The sequence below is a fragment of the Colobus angolensis genome, unplaced genomic scaffold, assembly GCF_000951035.1.
Source record: "Colobus angolensis palliatus isolate OR3802 unplaced genomic scaffold, Cang.pa_1.0 Scaffold21, whole genome shotgun sequence".
Lineage (NCBI taxonomy): Eukaryota > Metazoa > Chordata > Mammalia > Primates > Cercopithecidae > Colobus > Colobus angolensis.
This window is the reverse complement of record NW_012115266.1, coordinates 2,801,750-2,822,698: the sequence shown is the minus strand read 5'-3', so window position 1 is coordinate 2,822,698 and position 20,949 is coordinate 2,801,750. Positions and strand designations below refer to the sequence as shown.

Genomic DNA, 20,949 nt, shown 5'->3' with positions numbered 1-20,949 from the left:
TCAGCCTCCCAGGTTCAAGCGATTCTCCTGCCTCAGCCTCCCGAGTAGCTGGGATTATGGGCATGCGCCACCATGCCCAGCTAAGTTTTTTTTTTTTTAGACGGAGTCTCGCTCTGTTGCCCAAGCTGGAGTGCAGTGGCACAATCTCTGCTCACTGCAAGCTCCACCTCCTGGGTAGATGCCATTCTCCTGCCTCAGCCTCCTGAGTAGCTGGGACTACAGGCGCTTGCCACCATGCCTAGCTAATTTTTTGTATTTTCAGTAGAAACAGTGTTTCACCATGTTAGCCAGATGGTCTCGATCTCCTGACCTCGTGATCCACTGCCTTGGCCTCCCAAAGTGCTGGGATTACAGGCGTGAGCCACCGCGCCCAGCCTAATTTTGTATTTTTAATAGAGACGGGGTTTCTCCATGTTGGTCAGGCTGGTCTTGAACTCCCAGCCTCAGGTGATCTGCCTGCCTCGGCCTCCCAAAGTGTTGGGGATTACAGGCGTGAACCACTGCAACAGACTTGTGTTTTATTGTGAAGAGCTGGGTTCTCACTGTGTTGCCCAGGTTGGTCTTGAACTCCTGGGTTCAAGTGATCTTCCTACCTTGGCCTTCCAAAGCTCTGGGATTTCAAGCGTGAGCCACTGTGCCTGGTCTGTCTTAGTTTTATAGATGAGTTCCAGGGCCTTATATGGTCTTGAAAAGACATGACAGACCTGGAGCTTCTTATTCCTAAGCTGGTAGTTTCTATAGCACATTGTCAATGCAAGGCTACAAATCCATACTGGATTTTTTTTTTAAACCTAACTTTTGGCATCTTAATTGTTCTAACAATGGTATATATTTTACTGAGTTTATAGATACCTTCCAGACAATACCTTTTATTGGATTAAAAGTAAAACAAATTATATGAGTATTGACATAGAAAAGAGTTCATAGTTATACACTATTGCATCATTAATGATTCCATTTTGACTAGTTCTGTCTTTACTATTATCATTTGATGGAATGATGAATCTTTATTCTCATATAGCAATTATTTCTAGGATGGTTGCCTAGTAATCCTAAGATTCGCCAACAAATTGTTTTAATTTGCTTACAACTAAATTATAGTTTTTTGTTGTGTATTTTAAGAAATTCTGCTTTTCTTGACTTTAAAATTATCTTTGACCCCAACCTTTCCCTTGGAGCCCAAGTGTTTCCTCCTTCTATTTAAAGGTGGATTTCATTGACTGGGTAGACAACATGTGGCCAAGGCACTTGAAGGAAAGCCAGACTGAATCAACAAATGCCATCTTGGAGATGCAGTACCCTAAAGTGCAGAAGTAAGTGAAGCGCCCTGCATCTTCCTCCGCGTGCTGTGGGAGACCAGAGTAATGGCAAGGATTTGCTTCTCCCTTAAAAGCTTTGCTCTGTGTCCTAAATGATTAAAAAGATGAATTATTTAAAGATTAGACTTCACAGTTCCACAAGGAAGAGTGTATATGAGCATACCATAGCACACAACCACATGGTTAAAGGAAAAAAAAACTTAACATTTTAGTCAATAGGGTAGAAAAAAATAGAAAAAAAAAATCATTTTCTGATAATGTGATGACTTGAAAATGCATTGCTTTTTCTCCTTCTGGAACTTGATTAGGTGGAAGATAAAGGGAGTATACGAGAGGAGAGTATGGCATTTTGGTGGGGCAGATGTACTTTCTTCCATCGGTACACTAATGCTGCTGCTTTTTTTGGGTCAGGTACTGTCTAATGAGTGTTCGAGGCTGCTATACTGACTTCCATGTGGACTTTGGTGGTACCTCTGTTTGGTATCACATCCATCAAGGGGGAAAGGTATGGTCATAGTTATGATAGGGGTTGGAATCTGAAGTTGGTTATATGACTTTGCTTCAGTTCATGTATGCTTAATATACCCTGGAAATGAATCTGTTAGGGAATTGTCCCCATTCATATCTGGAAAGAATTATAGATTAAGTTTACCTTCTTGGCTAGTGTTCAGTAGAAATTAGTATTCATCTAGTTCACTGTCATTACACCATTGGCATGGCACTTGGTAAATCTCAAGAATCCTGTTTCTAGATTCCTGAATCAGAGTTCTCCAAATAAATAGTGGAAGGGAACATGAATTTTGGATAGATTCACTGTGAAATCAGCAAATTAAGATCTAAACCAGCTTTCCCTCTATGTAGCTGTTGGTCTGAAATGTGGCCAGAGGAAGCCTTTAAGTTCTTTTTGAGGATGTAAATAGGTTATGAAGGATTATCTTTACTCAGTTATATTCCAGTTTGTGAAAATGCTTCTGAATGCTATATGAGAATGGAAATCTAGAATTAATACCTGAGGTTTATAGTATTATACTGTTGTTACTCTTTTTTCTCTTACTTGAAAAGTAGAACTAGAATGAGAACAGATAATGCCTTATTTAAAACATGAGGTCTTGGCTGGGCACGGTGGCTCACGCCTGTAATTCCAGCATTTTGGGAGGCTGAGGCGGGCAGATCACCTGAGGTCAGGAGCTCTAGACCAGCCTGACCAACATGGAGAAAGCACGTCTCTACTAAAAATACAAAATTAGCCAGGCGTGGTGGTGCATGCCTGTAATCCCAGCTACTCGGGAGGCTGAGGCAGGAGAATCACTTGAATCCAGGAGGTGGAGGTTGCGGTGAGCTGAGATCGCACCATTGCACTGTAGCCTGGGCAACAAGAGAGAAACTCTGTCAAAAAAAGAAACAAACAACAACAACAACAACAAAAAACATGAGGTCTTTTCCAGGCACAGTGGCTCACGCCTGTAATGTGGCACTTTGGGAGGCCAAGGTGGGCGGATCATAAGGTTAGGAAATTGAAAACATCTTGGCCAACATGGTGAAACCCCATCTCTACTAAAAATACAAAAGTTAGCTGGACGTTGTGGTGCATGCCTGTAGTCCCAGCAACTCTGGAGGCTGAGGCAGGAGAAACCCTTGAACCCAGCAGGCAGAGGTTGCAGTGAGCCAAGATCATGCCACTGCACTCTAGCCTGGACTACAAAAAAAAAAAAAAAAGTGTTAAGCAGAACAACTGTCTCCAAATCCAAAAGTCATTTTGTTTACTTCAGATCCCTTTAAGCCCTGTTGATCTTAGTTACTATCTTGGACAAAACAACCTGAGCCAGTCTCTTGAAGATAATGTGCCTAATTAACTGTGCTACTTAGGACTCTGGAGGCCAGACAGTCAGAGGTGTTTAAGGGACTGCCTAGGTAATGAGATGAATGTCTCCCTTTTCTCTGAGTCCTGGATGGGTTCTGGGTTTTATAGTCAAACCCCAGGGAAGCCTTAATGCTGTTGTATCAAGTGGAGGATAAGAAAGATCTACTGCTTTGGACCTTCTAAGGTTTACCAAATAGTCAAGTTCTATAGGCTGGGAAAATTGCTTGCCTTTCTTCTACCTGGTGGTCTTCATTTTGTACCTGTTTATCAGTTGAGGGAGATGACTGGGTCATGTCAATGGCTGTTAACAGACTAAAGTTTTTTAACTCACAGGTCTTCTGGCTCATCCCCCCTACAGCCCACAACCTGGAGCTGTACGAGAATTGGCTGCTGTCAGGGAAACAGGGAGACATCTTTCTGGGTGACCGGGTATCAGATTGTCAGCGCATTGAGCTCAAGCAGGGCTATACCTTCGTCATTCCCTCAGGTAAGCAAAATGGGAACAATGGGTTATTTAGCCACTTTTTTTCTTAATGAAAAAGAAATTGATGGATTACCACCAAGGATAGTTACGATGCTGGGGTCTGCAGAAAACAACAGTGTTTCTTCCTGTCATGATGGAGTAGATGCTGAGGTTTTGTTTGTTTTGTTTTCAGTTTGAAAAGGCAGTGGCTTTCCAATAAAGTATATTAAGAATTGCCAGCAGAGGCTTTTCAGACATACACGTTTGGGATCTGCATTAGCCCTAGTAATTTAGAATCTCTATAGAAAGGACCTGTTCTGCAGGTGATACACAATCTATGTTGAAGAGCTGCCTAATATTCTAGGGAATGACTGTGAAGGCTGGAGTGCTCAAGTCAGGGATGTTTTTGATCAAGTCATTAAATCAAAGTAAGTGCTTATAAAGATCACAGATTTTGGAGTCACAGACCTCTATTAGGATTCTGACTATGCATTTACCTGCTAGATACTACGCTTAGAGCAAATAATTAAATCTGTTTCTCATTTTGTTATAAGGAATATAAATGAGAACACATGTAAACCAAACTTATCCAGCCTACAGGCCACAGGCCTCATGCAGCCCAGGATGGCTTTGACTGTGGTCTAATGCAAATTCATAAACCTTCTTAAAACATAATGAGATTTTTTTTTTTTGCAGTTTTTTTCAACATTGTCAGCTGTCATTAGTATTAGTATATTTTATTTTATTTTATTTATTTATTTATTTTGAGATGGAGTCTCACTCTGTAGGCCCAGGCTGGAGTGCAGTATCGCAGTCTCGGCTCACTGCAACCTCTGCCTCCCAGGTCCCGGTTCAAGCAGTTCTCCTGCCTTAGCCTCCCGAGTAGCTGGGATTACAGGAGCGCCCCACCATGCCCAGCTAATTTTTGAGTTTTTACTAGAGATGGGGTTTCACCATGTTGGCCAGGCTGGTCTTGAACTCCTCACCTCATGATCCACCTGCCTTGGCCTCCCAGATTGCTGGGATTATAGGCGTGAGCCACCGCGCCTGGCCATGTTAGCATATTTTATGTGTTGCCCAAGCAATTCTTCTTCCAGTGTGGCCCAGGGAAGCCAACAGATTAGACAGCCCTGAATTGTAAACTGTCTTGTATAGAGCCTGGTTTATAGTTGGTGCTCCAGTAAACGTTTATTATGTGCTAAGCAGTTGATGTGCATTTTCTCATTTAATGCTCATGAGCAACCATAAGAAGTATTATTTATCCTGGTTTTATACAGGAAATTAGGAAATTGAGGCTTTGAGAGATTAACTTGACAAACCACTGAGAAGCAGAATCAGAGTGAAGAGTGTGATCTAGGGGTCTTATACTGGTTCTCTGAGAGAGACTTACTGTAACGTGTGTTTTCAGCCACTGCCCTCTGTTCCCTTTCTTCTAGGCTGGATTCATGCTGTGTATACTCCTACGGACACGTTAGTGTTTGGGGGCAATTTTTTGCATAGCTTCAACATCCCTATGCAGTTAAAAATATACAACATTGAAGATCGGACACGGGTAAGTAATCTTATATAACAGTTGGATGTGAAGAGATTTACTTCAGTTAAGATAGATGTTACAAGAGATTCATTCATGGTTTGTCAAAACTTACATTCTTCTTTCAGTTAAAATGCAGTGTTGACATTTTGGGAACACACAAAATTTTAAATTTAATATATATTTTTTTAAAGGCAGAATCTTGTTCTGTTTTCCAGGCTAGAGTGCAGTGGCGTGATCACGGATGACTGCAGCCTCAGCCTCCCAGGCTCAAGCATCCTTCTGCCTCAGCCTCCCAAGTAGCTGGGACTACGGGCACATACCACAGCTGACTAATTTTTTATTTTTTTTCATAGAGACTTGGTCTTGCTGCATTTCCCAGGCTGGTCTAAAACTCCTGGTTCAAGCAGTCCTCCAGCCTCAACCTCCCAAAGTGCTGGGATTACAGGTGTGAGCCACTGCGACTGGCCAAATAAAAATTTTAACACGATTTACATACTCAATTTTGAGGACTCCAATTCTGTGAGGTTTTTGGTATCTTGGATTTTTCTTTCCTTTTTTTTTTTTTTTCTCCTTACTTTTTTAGCCAACACCATAGTGAATGGGAGAAAAGTAATGTTTTTTTCTTTTAATTTTTGGGACACAGTCTCACTCTGTTGCCCACGCTGGTGTGCAGTGGCACAGTCATGGCTCACTGCAGCCTCAACCTCCCCGGGCTCAGTTGATCCTCCCACCTCAGCCTCCCAGGTAGCTGGGACTACAGGCACACGCCACCACACCCAACTAATTTTTTTTGTATTTTTTGGAGATGGGTTTTTGCTATGTTGCCCAGGCTTGTCTGAAACTCTTGGGCTCAAGTGATCTGCCCTCTTTGGCCTCCTAAAGTGCTGGAATTACAGGTGTGAGCTACTGCATCCAGCAGTATCTTGGATTTTTATAAGGCCAGACATGGACGTCTGGTAATCTTTTGAGCCATGTGTTTCATTTTTATGCTCACAGAATAATTTGGTGTAATGGGGCTTAACTCAAGTTTTAGAACTTTAAATTCATGTATCTTTTTCTACACTGATGACTATACTCAAAGCATCTTACTTTAATTATGTAAATGTATATACTATTTTTCTCAACTGGGATTTTAAGAGAGAATTAAGCCCAAAATAAAATAATTCGTGTATCTTATTTTCTCAGTTTTCCCTAGGATGATACACAGCTGATACCATTCTAGAGGCATAGAAAAGAGTTAATTTATTATATACAATGGATACCCCAAGGCAAGAGTTGACAAACTTTTTCTGCAAAGGACCAGATAGTAAATATTTTAGGCTTCGTAGGTCATAAAGTATCTGTTGTGACTGTTTAACCCTACTTTGTAGCATGAAATACTTAAACAAATGAGTATGGCTCAAATAACACAAAATTTTATTCATAGACACTGAAAGTTGAATTTCACATAACTTTAACATGTCACAGAATACTCTTAAATTTTTTTTCAACCATTAAAAAATGTAAAAAGCGATCCTTTTATAGTTCATGATCATGATGATTAGGTGTTCGTGCACGTGTGTGAAAGATGCCACCCTCGAACCTTGTTACTGTTAACACGTCAGCACATTACCTGTCTGACCCGGAAAAAAAAAAAAAGGTAAAAAACACTCTTAGTTCACAGGAATCATAAAAAGAGGCAGCAGGCCAAATCCACTGAGTGTTGTTTGCTGGCTAGCCTCCATCGTAGAGAATGAGGGCTTATTTTTTAGCAGAATTGTAATTGGTAAGGGCTGAATCATATATGAAAGTATAGATGATACTGGGATTAAACAGCAATTAGAATATTTGGGGGTTGCAATGTTTGTAAGTTACTCTCAAGTAGCTTAGCAGAATACTAAGCTAATATGAAGATCAGCAAACCTGGGGAAATGTTAACAGTTGGAGAATTGCAGAAAAGAGCGTAGAAGTATTAATGGTACTGCTCTTGAAACTTTTTGGTAGAATTAAAAGTATTAAAAATTTAAAAATAGCAATTAATGAAGATTTCACAACTCTTTTTTTTTTTTTTTTGAGACGGAATCTCGCTCTGTCGCCCGGGCTGGAGTGCAGTGGCCAGATCTCAGCTCACTGCAAGCTCCGCCTCCCGGGTTCGCGCCATTCTCCTGCCTCAGCCTCCCGAGTAGCTGGGACTACAGGCGCCCGCCACCTCGCCCGGCTAGTGTTTTGTATTTTTTAGTAGAGACGGGGTTTCACCGTGTTAGCCAGGATGGTCTCGATCTCCTGACCTCGTGATCCGCCCGTCTCGGCCTCCCAAAGTGCTGGGATTACAGGCTTGAGCCACCGCGCCCGACCCGATTTCACAACTCTTATAAGGAATGGTTACTGACCTATGTACTGCGATAATAGTAAACCATTATGGTGCCTATTTTGCATAATTTATTTTGGTGTAGGAGCTACTTATCACTATATACACCATTGGTATTATTGTTGGAGTTACAGGAATTGCCCTACTAGTAGAATTAAGATAGGAAGCCAGTGCTTCTTCAAGACATTTTATAAAAGTACATTTCTGTTTATTTGTTTTTTTTGTTGTTGTTTTTGTTTTGTTTTTTTTTTTGAGACGGAGTCTAACTCTGTCGCCCAGGCTGGAGTGCAGTGGCGTGATCTCGGCTCACTACAAGCTCCACCTCCCGGGTTTACGCCATTCTCCTGCCTCAGCCTCCCGAGTAGCTGGGACTACAGGTGCCCGCCACCTTGCCTGGCTTGTTTTTTGTATTTTTAGTAGAGACAGGGTTTCACCGTGTAGACCAGGATGGTCTCGATCTCCTGACCTCGTGATCCACCCGTCTCGGCCTCCCAAAGTGCTGGGATTACAGACTTGAGCCACCACGCCCGGCCTGTTTATTTGTTAAGAGTAACAAAAGTACAGGTCAGGCACAGGGGCTCATGCCTGTAATCCCAACCCTTTGGCAGCCCAGAGTGGGAGGAGTACGTGAAGCAAGGAGTTTGAGACTATCCTGGGCAACAAAGCCGGGTGTGGTGGCGCATGCCTGTAATCGTAGCTACTGGAGAGGCTGAGGTGAGAGGATTGCTTGAACCTAGGAGTTCCAGGTTGCAGCGAGCTATGATGGTGCCACTGTACTCCAGCCTGGGTGGAAGAGTGAGACACAGTCTGTTAATTTAAAAAAAAAAAAAAGTTGTCTATTCTAAAGCAGGTAAGTATTCTAAAATAGGGAAAATGTTTCAAAAGAGAAAAAATGTATAATTCCATAGTAAAATACTCCCATTTAACTCTCTGTCATTCTTAGAGGTAATTATGTACCCATTTTAAGATTCAGTCTGAAAATTAGTTTTTAGAGTGCGTTCCCTTTTTGTGGCTAAAGATGACTCTTATACCTGGGGCTTAACTGGTTCAGTTTCAGGGAAGAAAAGGAATATATATATTCAGTAACATAAAGTGAGCACCTTATCCCTGCATGAAGAGTTTTCTGCATAAAGAGAAGAAAAATAAGAGAAAAAATTAAAAAAAAAAAAGGCCGGGCACAGTAGCTCACACCTGTAATCCAGGCACTTTGGGAGGCCGAGGTCGGGAAGTTGAGATCAGCCTGACCAACATGAAGAAACCCTGTCTCTACTAAAAATACAAAATTAGCCAGGCGTGGTGGCACATGCCTGTAATCCCAGCTACTTGGGAGGCTGAGGCAGGAGAATTGTTTGAACCCGGGAGGCAGAGGTTGCAGTGAGCCGAGATCGCGCCATTGCACTCTAGCCTGGGCAATAAGAGCAAAACTGTGTCTCAATAAATAAATAAATAAACAAATAAATGGAAAAAAGAGTCCTACAAACTGTTAACTGGGAAAAACTCATCTTGATTTATCTGATTCCTAGACTTTATCAAAAATTTCAGTGTCTAATCATTGTTTTTCTATTTTTTCTAAGAATGGCTTTTTTAATTTCAAATAAAGAAAATCTTTCCGTAGTCTCATAAAATTTCATTGTGTTTCGTATATTTGTACACACAGCAATTTTTTATTGCTTTCCATATCATCTTTTAATGTGAAAATATCAACCTGGAATTCATTTGATATGTTACTAACCTCTATAAAGTTATAAAAATCTCTATAAAGTTAAGAGAATGTATAGGGAATGCTTTACCAAAGAAATACAAAGCGTGTTGCAAACAAGACAATGTTCTAGTCACTTTTGCCATACCAATGTAGAAATTTACTATTACTTAAGTGTTGGTAATTATTCTAATAGTGCTTAAAGGCTCAATAATTTTATAATGGGGAGTTTTAAAAGTTTTTTCCAAAAAATGCTAACCCAGTCTTAGAAATTGATATGCAGCATAAGTAAAATGGAATGGGGTCAGGTTGGGTATGTGGTATCTCTTGGCTATAATTAATACAGTCTTATAAGTTACAAGCAAAAACTCAAAATTTTAATGCCTGTATTTCATATTTTCTTCCTTTTTTCTTTCTTTCTTTTTTATTTATTTATTTATTTTTGACACAGGGTCTCACTCTGTCGCCCAGGCTGCAGTGCAGTGGCATGATCTCAGCTCATTGCAGCCTCAACCTCCTAGGCTCAAGTGATCCTCCTGCCTCAGCCTCTTAAGTAGCTGGGACCACAGATGGACAGCACCACACCTGGCTAATTTTTTTATTTTTTATTTTTTGTGGAGATGAGGTTTTACTAAGCTGCCCAGGCTGGTCTCGAACTCCTGGGTTCAAGCAATCCTCCGGCCTCAGGCCCCCAAAGTCTTGGAACCATGGGCATGAGCCGCTATGCCCAGACTCTTCTTTTTTTAAAACTGTCATTATTACTCAGCTTTCAACTGATTTCCAGAGGGCTTTAGAATTTGGAGTTGTCCTGAACTCCTAATAAAAACCCTTCCAGAAAGTGTTGCTACACTTAAAAGGCTAATGGAGAGGCATAGTGTATTATATTTAATTTTGAGGGACCAAGTACCTATTGGTTGTTGTCTCTCTCCTCTGTCTCCCTTAGTCAGAAATAAATGAATTTTACTTTCGTGTAAGAGAGTCATTCTTTTAGTTGTTGAAGTTTTAGCCACGTAAGAACCCAGAATGAGAGTCTGGCTACTATGCATTAGAAAACTGATTGGGTCTGACATGAGAAGTACATATCCTCTCCTGCCTTGCCATGGGGAGAGTGATCTCCTTAGTCCCCACTGATGCCCTGTGGCCTGGTGACGGTTTTTGAAAAGGGACTCCTATCCTGTTCTCCGTGATTCAGGAAGATTACCTGATATAGAGTTTGAAAAGGGGTAGGTGAAGTCATTCCTACAATATGGGAGGAGATGGGAACATTCTCAGGAGCTGCATATTAAAAACAATCTTAAAAGTATCATTTGGCTTATCCTTTTGAAATATGACCTCTCTAAAAGAAAGCTGTATGTCCAGGCACGGTGGTTCATGCCTGTAATCCCAAGCACTTTTTGGGAGTTTGAAGTGAAGGATCACTTAATCCCAGGAGTTTGAGACCAGCCTGGACAACATAGTGAGACCCTATCCCTACCAAAAATTAACCCCTTTCCAATTTTCCCCAATAATACTCACCAGTGGCACTTGGCAGCTGCAGCTTTTATTTATTTATTTATTTTTCTTTGAGACACGGTTTCGCTGTTGTTGTCCAAACTGGAGTGCAATGGCACGATCTCAGCTCACTGCAACCTCCACCTCCCAGGTTCAAGCGATTCTCCTGCCCCAGCATTCCAAGTAGCTGAGATTACAGGCATGCGCCACCACGCTAATTTTTGTATTTCTAGTAGAGATGGGGTTTCACCAGGCTGGTCTCAAACTTTTTTTTTTTTTTTTTTGAGACAGAGTCTTGCTCTGTCACCCAGGCTGGAGTGCAGTGGCGTGATGTCTGCTCACTGTAAGCTCCGCCTCCGGGGTTCATGCCTTTCTCCTGCCTCAGCCTCCCGAGTAGCAGGCACTATAGGCGCCCGCCACCAGGCACGGCTAATTTTCTTGTATTTTTAGTAGAGACAAGGTTTCACTTTGTTAGCCAGGATGGTCTCTATCTCTTGACCTCGTGATCCGCCCACCTCAGCCTCCCGAAGTGCTGGGATTATAGGTGTGAGCCACCACGCCCAGCGGCTGCAGCATTTACCCTAGGATAACTTTGCCATGAACTATCTCACTATTATTTTCGCATCACTCCAGTATACTGACTTTGAAAAAAAAAGATATCAATCTATTTATAGCATTCTGTTTTTAGTAGTATTTCCGCTTACAAAATATAGTTATTCTTGATTGCTGAAAATGTCAGATCCTAGAAAGCGTAGCATTCCTGTGCATGATGTTAATATCATTCTTGTCCGGGCATGGTGGCTTACGCCTGTAATCCCAGCACTTTGGGAGGCTGAGCAGGCAAATCACTGGAGGTCAGGAGTTCGAGACCAGCCTGGCCAACATGGTGAAACCCCGTCTTTACTAAAAATACAACAATTGGCCAGGCGCGCTGGCTCACACCTGTAATCCCAGCACTTTGGGAGGCCAAGGCGGGTGGATCACCTGATGTCTGGAGTTCAAAACCAGTCTGACCAACATGGAGAAAGCGTGTCTCTACTAAAAATACAAAATTAGTCCTGCGTGGTGGCGCATGCCTGTAATCCCAGCTACTCAGGAGGCTGAGGCAGGAGAATCACTTGAACTCAGAGGTACAGGTTGCGGTGAGCCAAGATCACGCCATTGGACTACAACCTGGGCAACAAGAGCGAAACTCTGAATAAATAAATAGCTGAGTGCAATGGCTCATGCCTGTAATCCCAGCACTTTGGGAGGCCGAGGTGGGTAGATCACCTGAGGTCAGGAGTTCGAGACCAGCCTGGCCAAGATGGTGAAACCACGTCTCTACTAAAAATATAAAAATTAGCTGGGCATGGTGGTGCACACTAGTAATCCCAGCTACTTGGGAGGCTGAGGCAGGAGAATCGCTTGAACCCAGGAGGCAGAGGTTGCAGTGAGCCGAGATTGCACCATTGTAGTTCAGCCTGGGCAACAAGAGCAAAACTCCGTGTCAGAAAATAGTAAAAATAATTAATTAATTTAAAATAACAATTAGCCGGGTGTGGGGGCACACGCCTGTAATCCCAGCTACTCGGGAGGCTGAGGCAGGAGAATCGCTTGAACCCAGGAGGCAGAGGTTGCAGTGAGCCGAGATTGCACCATTGTAGTTCAGCCTGGGCAACAAGAGCAAAACTCCGTGTCAGAAAATAGTAAAAATAATTAATTAATTTAAAATAACAATTAGCCGGGTGTGGGGGCACACGCCTGTAATCCCAGCTATTCAGGAGTCTGAGGCAGGAGAATCGCTTGAACCCAAATAGTAATAATATATCATTCATGAACAGTTTTTGGCCAAAGATTCATTTGATGGATCCGATTTTTCTGAAATAGACAATCCTGATGATTCAGACTATCCTGCTGTTTTGTTTAGAAATAACTCCAAGGACAGTTTTTATATTTTATTCTCACCTTGAAAATCAGATTTCCTTCAGCATCAAAAAGCATGTTTATGTAAAATTAAATGAGCGCTGGCCGCAAGCTGCTCTTTTATTTTCTAAAAGGGAAATGGGTTAATAAATTAGCCAGGTATGGTGGCACACACCTGTAATCTCAGCTACTGGCGAGGCTTTGGTGGGAGGATGATAGCCTGGGTGAAAGCAAGACCCTGCCTCTAAAAATAAAAGTTTAAAAAATGGTTTTTTAAGGCCGGGCGCGGTGGCTCAAGCCTGTAATCCCAGCACTTTGGGAGGCCGAGACGGGCAGATCACGAGGTCAGGAGATGGAGACCATCCTGGCTAACACTGTGAAACCCCGTCTCTACTAAAAAAATACAAAAAAAAAAAATGGTTTTTTAAAAAGGCAACAAAATATATTTAGGATAGTCCCCATCATTGGTCTTCCTCACTGATTAATCTGTGCTGATTTGTCCTTTCCTGGACTGTGATATATCTAAAGAGTACTTTTTAAAATTAGTATCCAGCTGAAATAATAATGAAAATGCTTTTTTGGGGAGAATGGAAAGAAAATTAAGATAATGATTGATTAGGTCGTATGGAACGTTAATCTGGTTTGTGGACATACCATTTTGGCAGACTACAAAGTTTGAGGCAGGCAAACTGAGCATCAGTAGTGGGGAAAATACCCAACCTGGTGTCCTAGACTAGACACGGTCTGAGAGTGAGTCTCTAGTCAAACTTTAGTATATGTAATTACGTAATATTAACATGTCACTTCATCTCATGTCCTGTTTTTCCATGAGATTCTTTGTTCCATGGCCTTCTGATTCAGGGGCAAACATAGTAAAGCAAGAGTACTTTGCATACCTTTTTCTCAAGTATTTTGTGTCTTACTCTTACATTTTACTCTGTCCCAAAACCCAAACTTTCGTTTTGATGCCTTCCCACTTAACCAAGACAGGTTCTTGGTGGTTCTAAATGGTCTTCCTCAAGTACCGTTTTTTGGGGTGTTTTTTTGTTTTGTTTTGTTTTGAAGACAGAGTCTCACTCTGTAGCCCAGACTGGAGTGCAGAGGCATGATCTCAGCTCACTGCAACCTCCGCCTCCCAGGTTCAAGTGATTCTCATTCCTCAGCCTTCTGAGTAGCTGGGATTACAAGGTGTGCACCACCACACCTGGCTGATTTTTGTATTTTTAGTAGAGGCAGGGTTTTACCATGTTGGTCAGGCTGGTCCTGAACTCCTGACCTCAAGTGATCCACCCATCTGGGCCTCCCAAGTACCCTTTATCTTTAGTGATTATTTCTCAAGACCATAATTTTCTAAGTTGATGGTTCTACTTAAGTTTTTGCTTCAGATGCCAAGCTGGGTTTGCAGGTTGACTGGTGAGAGTATTTCCTGGGTTAATGATTGCAGTGATTCCGTTTGTTGTACTCTCTTTCCTTGAAAATGGTCATCTTTTCTCTATTATATTCCTCTGTAGGTTCCAAATAAGTTTCGCTATCCGTTCTACTATGAGATGTGTTGGTATGTGTTGGAGCGCTATGTGTACTGCATAACCAACCGTTCCCACCTAACCAAGGAATTTCAGAAAGAGTCCCTCAGCATGGGTAAGTATTCTGCCTATGGGAGCTTTGAAGACACCACTTAGGACTGAGGGTGAGGCCCGAAATACTCAGTAGGCTGTCACTCAATATGTTCTTGGTTTTTTAATTCATCTACTTGGAAGTACCAAATTCATTCATTGGAATTGAATACCAGTTACCTACCCAGATGTGAGTTAATGGCCAAATGAAATACTCTGGATCTGGTCTATGTCTGAGTTGCTATTACTTAGCTCCTCAAGGATGATCAAGTGGGACATGCTGGTTCACGCCTGTAATCCTAACACTTTGGGAGGCCAAGGTGGGCAAATGGCTTGAGCCCAGGAATTCTAGACCAGCCTGGGCAACATGGTGAAACCCCATCTCTACAGAAACTACAGAAAATTGGCCAGGCATGGTGGCTTGAGTCCCAGCTGCTCAGGAGGCTGAGGTGGGAGGATCCGCTGGAGCCCAGGAGGTCGAGGCTGCTATGAGCCGAGATCATGCTACTGCACTCCAACCTGGGCGACAGAGTAAGACCCTGTCACGAAAAAAAAAAAAAGATGATCAGTTGTCTAATACGCTTTTTTGTTTTTGTTTTTGTTTTAGAGACAGGGCCTTGCCCTGTCATCCAAGTTGAATTGCAGTGGCATGATCATAGCTCACTGTAACCTCAAACTCCTGGGCTCAAGCAGTCCCCCTCCTGAGTAGCTAGGATTACAAGCACACACCACTGCACCCAGCTAATTCTTACTTTCTGTAGAGATGAGATTTTGCTGTGTTGCCCAGACTGGTCTCTAACTCCTGGCCTCAAGCTGTCCTCCTGCTTCCACCTCCCAAAGCATTGGGGTTACAGGTGTGAGCCACCACACCTGGCCCAGTTGTCTAATGTGTTTTATTGTATAAAGAATGGTCTTTGGCACAATAAAAACTAGGACTACATCATCATAATAACCTGTTATATTCTAGGCACTATACTAAGCAGGTTACATTTATTAAATTCTTATTATTACCTGAGAGGTAGGTATTATTATCCTCATTTTACAAATGAGAACATTAAGGTTCAAGGATATTTAAAAACTTGTCCATGATCTTAAAGTTAGTAAGTGGCAAAGCCACAGCTTTTAGAGTCTGACCAACCTGGTTTAAGCTGTGAAGCTGAACCAGGCTGGTCAGACTCTACAGTTTATGCTCTTAATCTCTGTGCTTTCAGGTTGCCCCAACATCTATTAGAGAAATTTAATTAGATGACAGTGTAGTTTCAGTATACATTTTTAGACTTCTATGTCTGAAATTGGTAAGGACTCAACACCATAATATCCTGGGATCACATGTTCTTACGCAATCTTTAATCCAGGCAAGATACTTTTTGCTTTAGCATTTTCCTTTTACTGCATAATTTTAGTCATAGTTTGTATTCTCAGTTGAAAATAAAAAATGGGCCGGGCGCGGTGGCTCACACCTGTAATCCCAGCACTTTAGGAGGCCAAGGCGGACAGATCACAAGGTCAGGCGTTCGAGACCATCCAGGCCAACATGGTGAAACCTGTCTCTACTAAAAAATACAAAAATTAACTAGGCGTGGTGTCACATGCTTGTAGTCCCAGGTACTCAGGAGGCTGTGGCAGGCGAATCGCTTGAATCCAGGAGGCGGAGGTTGCAGTGGGCTGAGATCATGCATGTGCACTCCAGCCTGGGTGACAGAGTGAGACTCCGTCTCAAAATAAATAAATAAGAAAATAAAAAATGTTCACTCAATATATGAAAGCAGGATACAGAATTGTATAAACAGCATGATCTTAATCTTGTTTAAAAATAAATCTAATAGAGCTAGGCACTGTGATGTGCACCTGTAGTCCCAGCTATTTGGGAGGCTGAGGCAGGAGGATCACTTGAGTCCAAGAGTGTAAGACCAGCTTAGGCAACATAGTGACACCCCTATCTCAAAAAGTAACTAACAAAACACATATAGACCAGGCATGGTGGCTCATGCCTGTAATCTCAGCACTTTAGGAAACCAAGGTGGAAGGCGCACCTAACCCCAGGAGGTTGAGACAAGCTTGGGCAACATGACCAGAACCTGTCTCTACAAAAATTTAAAAAATTAGCTGAGTGTGGTGGCACATGTCTGTGGTCCCAGCTCTTTGGGAGGCTAATGTGGGAGGATTGCTTGAGCCCAGGAAGTTGAGGTTACAGTGAGCCACGATTGCATTGCTGCACTCCAGCCTGGGCAACAGAGTGAGACCCTGTCTCCAAACAAACAAATCACAACATAAAAAAAAAAAAAAAAAACCCACATCTAATCATACACATCCGTTAAACATGGAAAGAAAATATATTGTACTGTTTAGTTGTTATTGTAGGGTGGAGGGATAAGGGATGACTGACTTACTGCTTTGCATCTTCTTGCATTTTCTAAATTATAATAGAAAAAACCAGTGAACATTATCACTGTGTTTTGACTATCAAAATCTTCCTTTTCAAAAATAGTCACTTTGTTTTGTTATTTATGTTGTTAGGATTTCAACTCCAAAGCTTAATTTTAAGACCAAAACTTCAGACCCAAGAAGAAGTTTGGTTTTTTGTTGTTTTTGTTTGTTTGTTTGTTTGTTTGTTTGAGACAGGGTCTCACTCTCTTGCCCAGGCTAGAGTGCAGTAGTATGATCACAGCTCACTGCAGCCTCAACCTCCCAGGCTCAAGCAGTCTTCCCACCTCACCCTCCCTAGTATCTGGGACCACAGGCATGCATCACTATATGCAGCTAATTTTTTTAATGTAGAGATGGGGTCTCACTATGTTGCCCAGGCTAAAACTATTTTTTAAACATATGTGCTTCTTACTGTCTTCTCTTTTAAAAGGTAATGAAATTATAATCCCAGATTCAAGCTTTAACTTGAAACTCTCTTACAACCACTTTGATAAGTAACTGATTTCTAGTACACAGTTCAAAGACTAGGTCATACCCAAACTTCAAAAAATCCAATTGACTGTTACCTAGATGTCCTCCTAGGTCAGGATCCTTTTTCTACCTGTAACTGTGATTTTCACCAGTGGACAAATGGGTTGGCATAAAGATAGACCATTTTTTTAAATGTGGTGATTTTGTCATTTATAGCCTCAAGGCCCCTGTCATGCTACCTATTTCTCTTGCTGATCACCTGGCAAAGTGAAATTTTCTTACTGCATTTTTTCTTTATATTGGTAGATTTGGAGTTAAATGGGTTGGAGTCTGGGAATGGGGATGAGGAAGCAGTGGATCGAGAACCCCGACGCTTGAGCAGCAGGCGTTCTGTCCTCACTAGCCCTGTCGCGAATGGCGTCAACCTGGATTATGATGGACTGGGCAAAACCTGCCGAAGTCTTCCAAGTCTGAAGAAAACTTTGTCTGGGGACTCATCTTCTGACTCTAGCCGGGGATCCCACAATGGACAAGTGTGGGATCCCCAGTGTGCTCCCCGAAAGGACAGGCAAGTGCATCTGACCCATTTTGAGCTTGAAGGCCTTCGCTGCCTTGTAGATAAGTTGGAGTCTCTGCCACTGCACAAGAAATGTGTCCCCACAGGGATAGAAGATGAAGATGCTCTCATTGCTGATGTAAAGGTAAGGGTTTGATGTGTTATATGACAACTACTGATCCGGCTATGGCAGTCAGTTTCCAGATTCAGTGGAAGAAAGTATAGGAATTTTGGATGATCTCTGGTACAGAGAGAAGTTAATACGCCTATGCGTTTGTTACTGCTGCTTAATGTTTTCATTCCTAGAATGAGGTTATGTCCCTGTTTTGAAAATACTAACATTTGTGTGTTCATTGAAGACTTAAATTTAGTCTTAAACATAGGTTTCAGGCTGACCCCAAAAATAAAGGTGACCCTAAGAAAATATTTAAGAAATGTTACATTAAACTTAAGTTACCTTGAGATAAAAAGCAGGACAAAAGTGACTGATAGGAATCTCATTCTAAGCAGATTGAGAGAAATGAAATTGTTCTATGCTGGGTTAATGTTGAGTAGCTTTAGCATCTTTAGATTCACATTTATTTAACATCAAGACAAATACGTCGGGAAAAGCATCATTTTAAAGTAATTCATCCCAGGGCCGGGTGCGGTGGCTCATACCTGTAATCCCAGCACTTTGGGAGGCCGAGGCAGCTGGATCACAAGGTCAGGGGTTCAAGATCAGCCTGGCCAAAATGGTAAAACCCCATCTCTACTAAAAATACAAAAACTAGCCAGGCGTGGTGGTAAGCGCCTGTAATCCCAGCTACTTGGGAGGCTGAGGCAGGAGAATCGCTTGAATCTGGCTGGGGTGGAGGTTGCAGTGAGCCGACAAAGTGAGACTCCATCTCAAATTAAAAAGAAAAAAGAAAAAAACAATTAGCTCGGCATGGTGGCGGGTACCTGTAATCCCAGCTACTGGGGAGGCTGAGGCAGAATCTCTTCAACTTGGGAGGTGGAGGTTTCTGTGAGCCGAGATCACATCATTGCACTCCAGCCTGGGCAACAAGAGCGAAACTCAGTCTCAAAAAAAAAAAAGAACTTAGAATAATTTTGTGACCTCAGTGAAAATGGACTACATGTCTCACAGTAGGTCTTTTCCATCCTTGATTCCTCATTCAGGTTTTCTGTGGCCACCACATAACCAGATGAGGTGCTCCTCAGCTTCTCCTGACCACCTCAGGAAAGAATTCCAAAGACTAGGATAGGACTTCATCTTTTATTCTTTTTAAAATCAGCATTTTAATTAGATCTTATATTGTTTATGTGTCAGTGAAAAGGTAAAAAATAACAGAGGCCTAAAAGGGGCAAAAACCTGATAAAGTTGGTCCTCCTTAGTAGCGATAGAAACTGAACAGTTGGTGTTATAGTTTGGTTTTATAATGTTTGCTATAAGAAGAGGCAGTTGATATCATCATGGCTTTTATTTATGGGAGGAAATGACAAAGTTCCAGGTAGGTGTGGTCCTACTTCTATAATGATTCATGTGTGCAACAAAGCAAATTTAAACATACTTTCCCAGACTTACTTCATACCCTTAAATGGACAAAGGACATTCAGATTTTTCATTTCCGTTGTGGTAAGACTTATATTCCATTATGGATGCATGTGGGAAACTTTAAATTGTGACTTTTTTTTTCTTTTGGAGACAGAGTTTTGCTCTTGTCACGCAGACTGGAGTGCAATGGCGTGATCTCGGCTCACTGCAGCCTCCACCTCCTGGGTTCAAGCAATTCTCCTGCCTCAGCCTCTTGAGTAGCTGGGACTACAGGAGCGTGCCACCACGGTGGCCCAACTAATTTTTATATTATTAGTAGAGACGAGGTTTCACCATGTTGGTCAGGCTGATCTCAAATTCCTGACCTCAGGTGATTCACTCGGCTCAGATCGCTTGAGCCCAGGAGTTTGCGACCATCCTGGCCAATATGTCGAAACCCCATCTCTAGAAAAAATACATATATGTAAATTAGCTGGGCATAGTTTCGCGCACCTGTAGTCCCAGCTACTCAGGAGGCTGAGGCAGGAGAATCACTTGAACCCGGGAGGCAAAGGTTGCAGTGAGTTGAGATTGCGCCATTACACTCCAGCCTAGGTAATGGAAGTAAAACCCTTTCTCAACAACAACAGCAACAAAAAAAATTGGAGTAGTTTAACTAGTTAAAGTAGCTAAATAAGGAGATTTGAGGTGACAGAGTGGTACAGTGGTATACCAAGGGAAAAAGTAGAAAGATTTGGGTTAAATATTAAGCAGAGTCAGCAAGAAGAGAGATGAGTTAAGAAGAAACATCTAAAGAGGAGGGTTAGCATTATGAAAAGTGTCCGGAGAGAGCTTGCTTGTGTTAATCAGGGACCACTGAAAAAACGTGACTGCTGTCACTGGCTAAGATATAGTAGCAGAGGCCAGAGCATGAGGAACAAATAGCCAGTGAGATGACTACACAGGCCGACAGTGTTTGAATTCTTCCTCCGGAGACTTATCCACACCTTCTCTTTTACCCAAAACTACAGTCAAAATGTAACTGACATCAGAAGACAACAGACTTAGATTCCAACTCTGCAGGTGTAGTTTAAGATCAAATAGATTAATTATTCCTATATTTGATCAGTTATGCTAAATCTCAGAAAAGATATAGCAAGCTTAGAGCTTGAATACCTTGAGAATCTGAGCATCACTCAAAAGAAAAAAGCATTAGATTGGGTAGGTACTGAATCACTCCACAGCTGGGGACTTTGCATGCTAGAAAACTTGATGCTTATAGCACTGATGGCTACACTTCAGTGCGGGACAAAGCTAGTGCAGTTTACCCTTCCTGCAGAGAGAGGAATTGTTTGCTGTTGTGACCTATTTGGCTTTCAGAAATAATTAGTAGAAGAGATGAGGGGAAAAGTGGTAGATGAGATATTCATAATATTCCAAGGAAAAAATAGTGCATTTCAGTGCTGTGATAAAAGGGCTCTGGGCCAGGCGCAGTGACTCATGTCTATAATCCCAGCACTTTGGGAGGCCAAGGCAGGCAGATCACGAGGTCAGGAGATCGAGATCATCCTGGCTAACACGGTGAAACCCCGTCTCTACTAAAAATACAAAAAAATTGGCCGGGCGCGGTGGCTCAAGCTTGTAATCCCAGCACTGTGGGAGGGCGAGACGGGCGGATCACGAGGGCAGGAGATCGAGACCATCCTGGCTAACACGGTGAAACCCCGTCTCTACTAAAAAATACAAA

At 42.1% G+C, this 20,949-nt stretch overlaps 1 protein-coding gene across 3 annotated transcripts in view; it reads left to right on the top strand.

Annotated features, from left to right (window-relative positions):
• Nucleotides 1-20,949, top strand: part of KDM2A (lysine (K)-specific demethylase 2A) — a 152,142-nt gene that overhangs the window by 107,026 nt on the left and 24,167 nt on the right. For all 3 annotated transcript variants that reach the window (XM_011942388.1, XM_011942389.1, XM_011942390.1), the window contains 6 exons: nt 1,207-1,313; nt 1,731-1,824; nt 3,514-3,667; nt 5,080-5,195; nt 14,131-14,257; nt 17,437-17,831. In XM_011942388.1, coding sequence (XP_011797778.1) covers nt 1,207-1,313; nt 1,731-1,824; nt 3,514-3,667; nt 5,080-5,195; nt 14,131-14,257; nt 17,437-17,831 — 993 coding nt within the window. The remainder of the gene's footprint in view (nt 1-1,206; nt 1,314-1,730; nt 1,825-3,513; nt 3,668-5,079; nt 5,196-14,130; nt 14,258-17,436; nt 17,832-20,949) is intronic.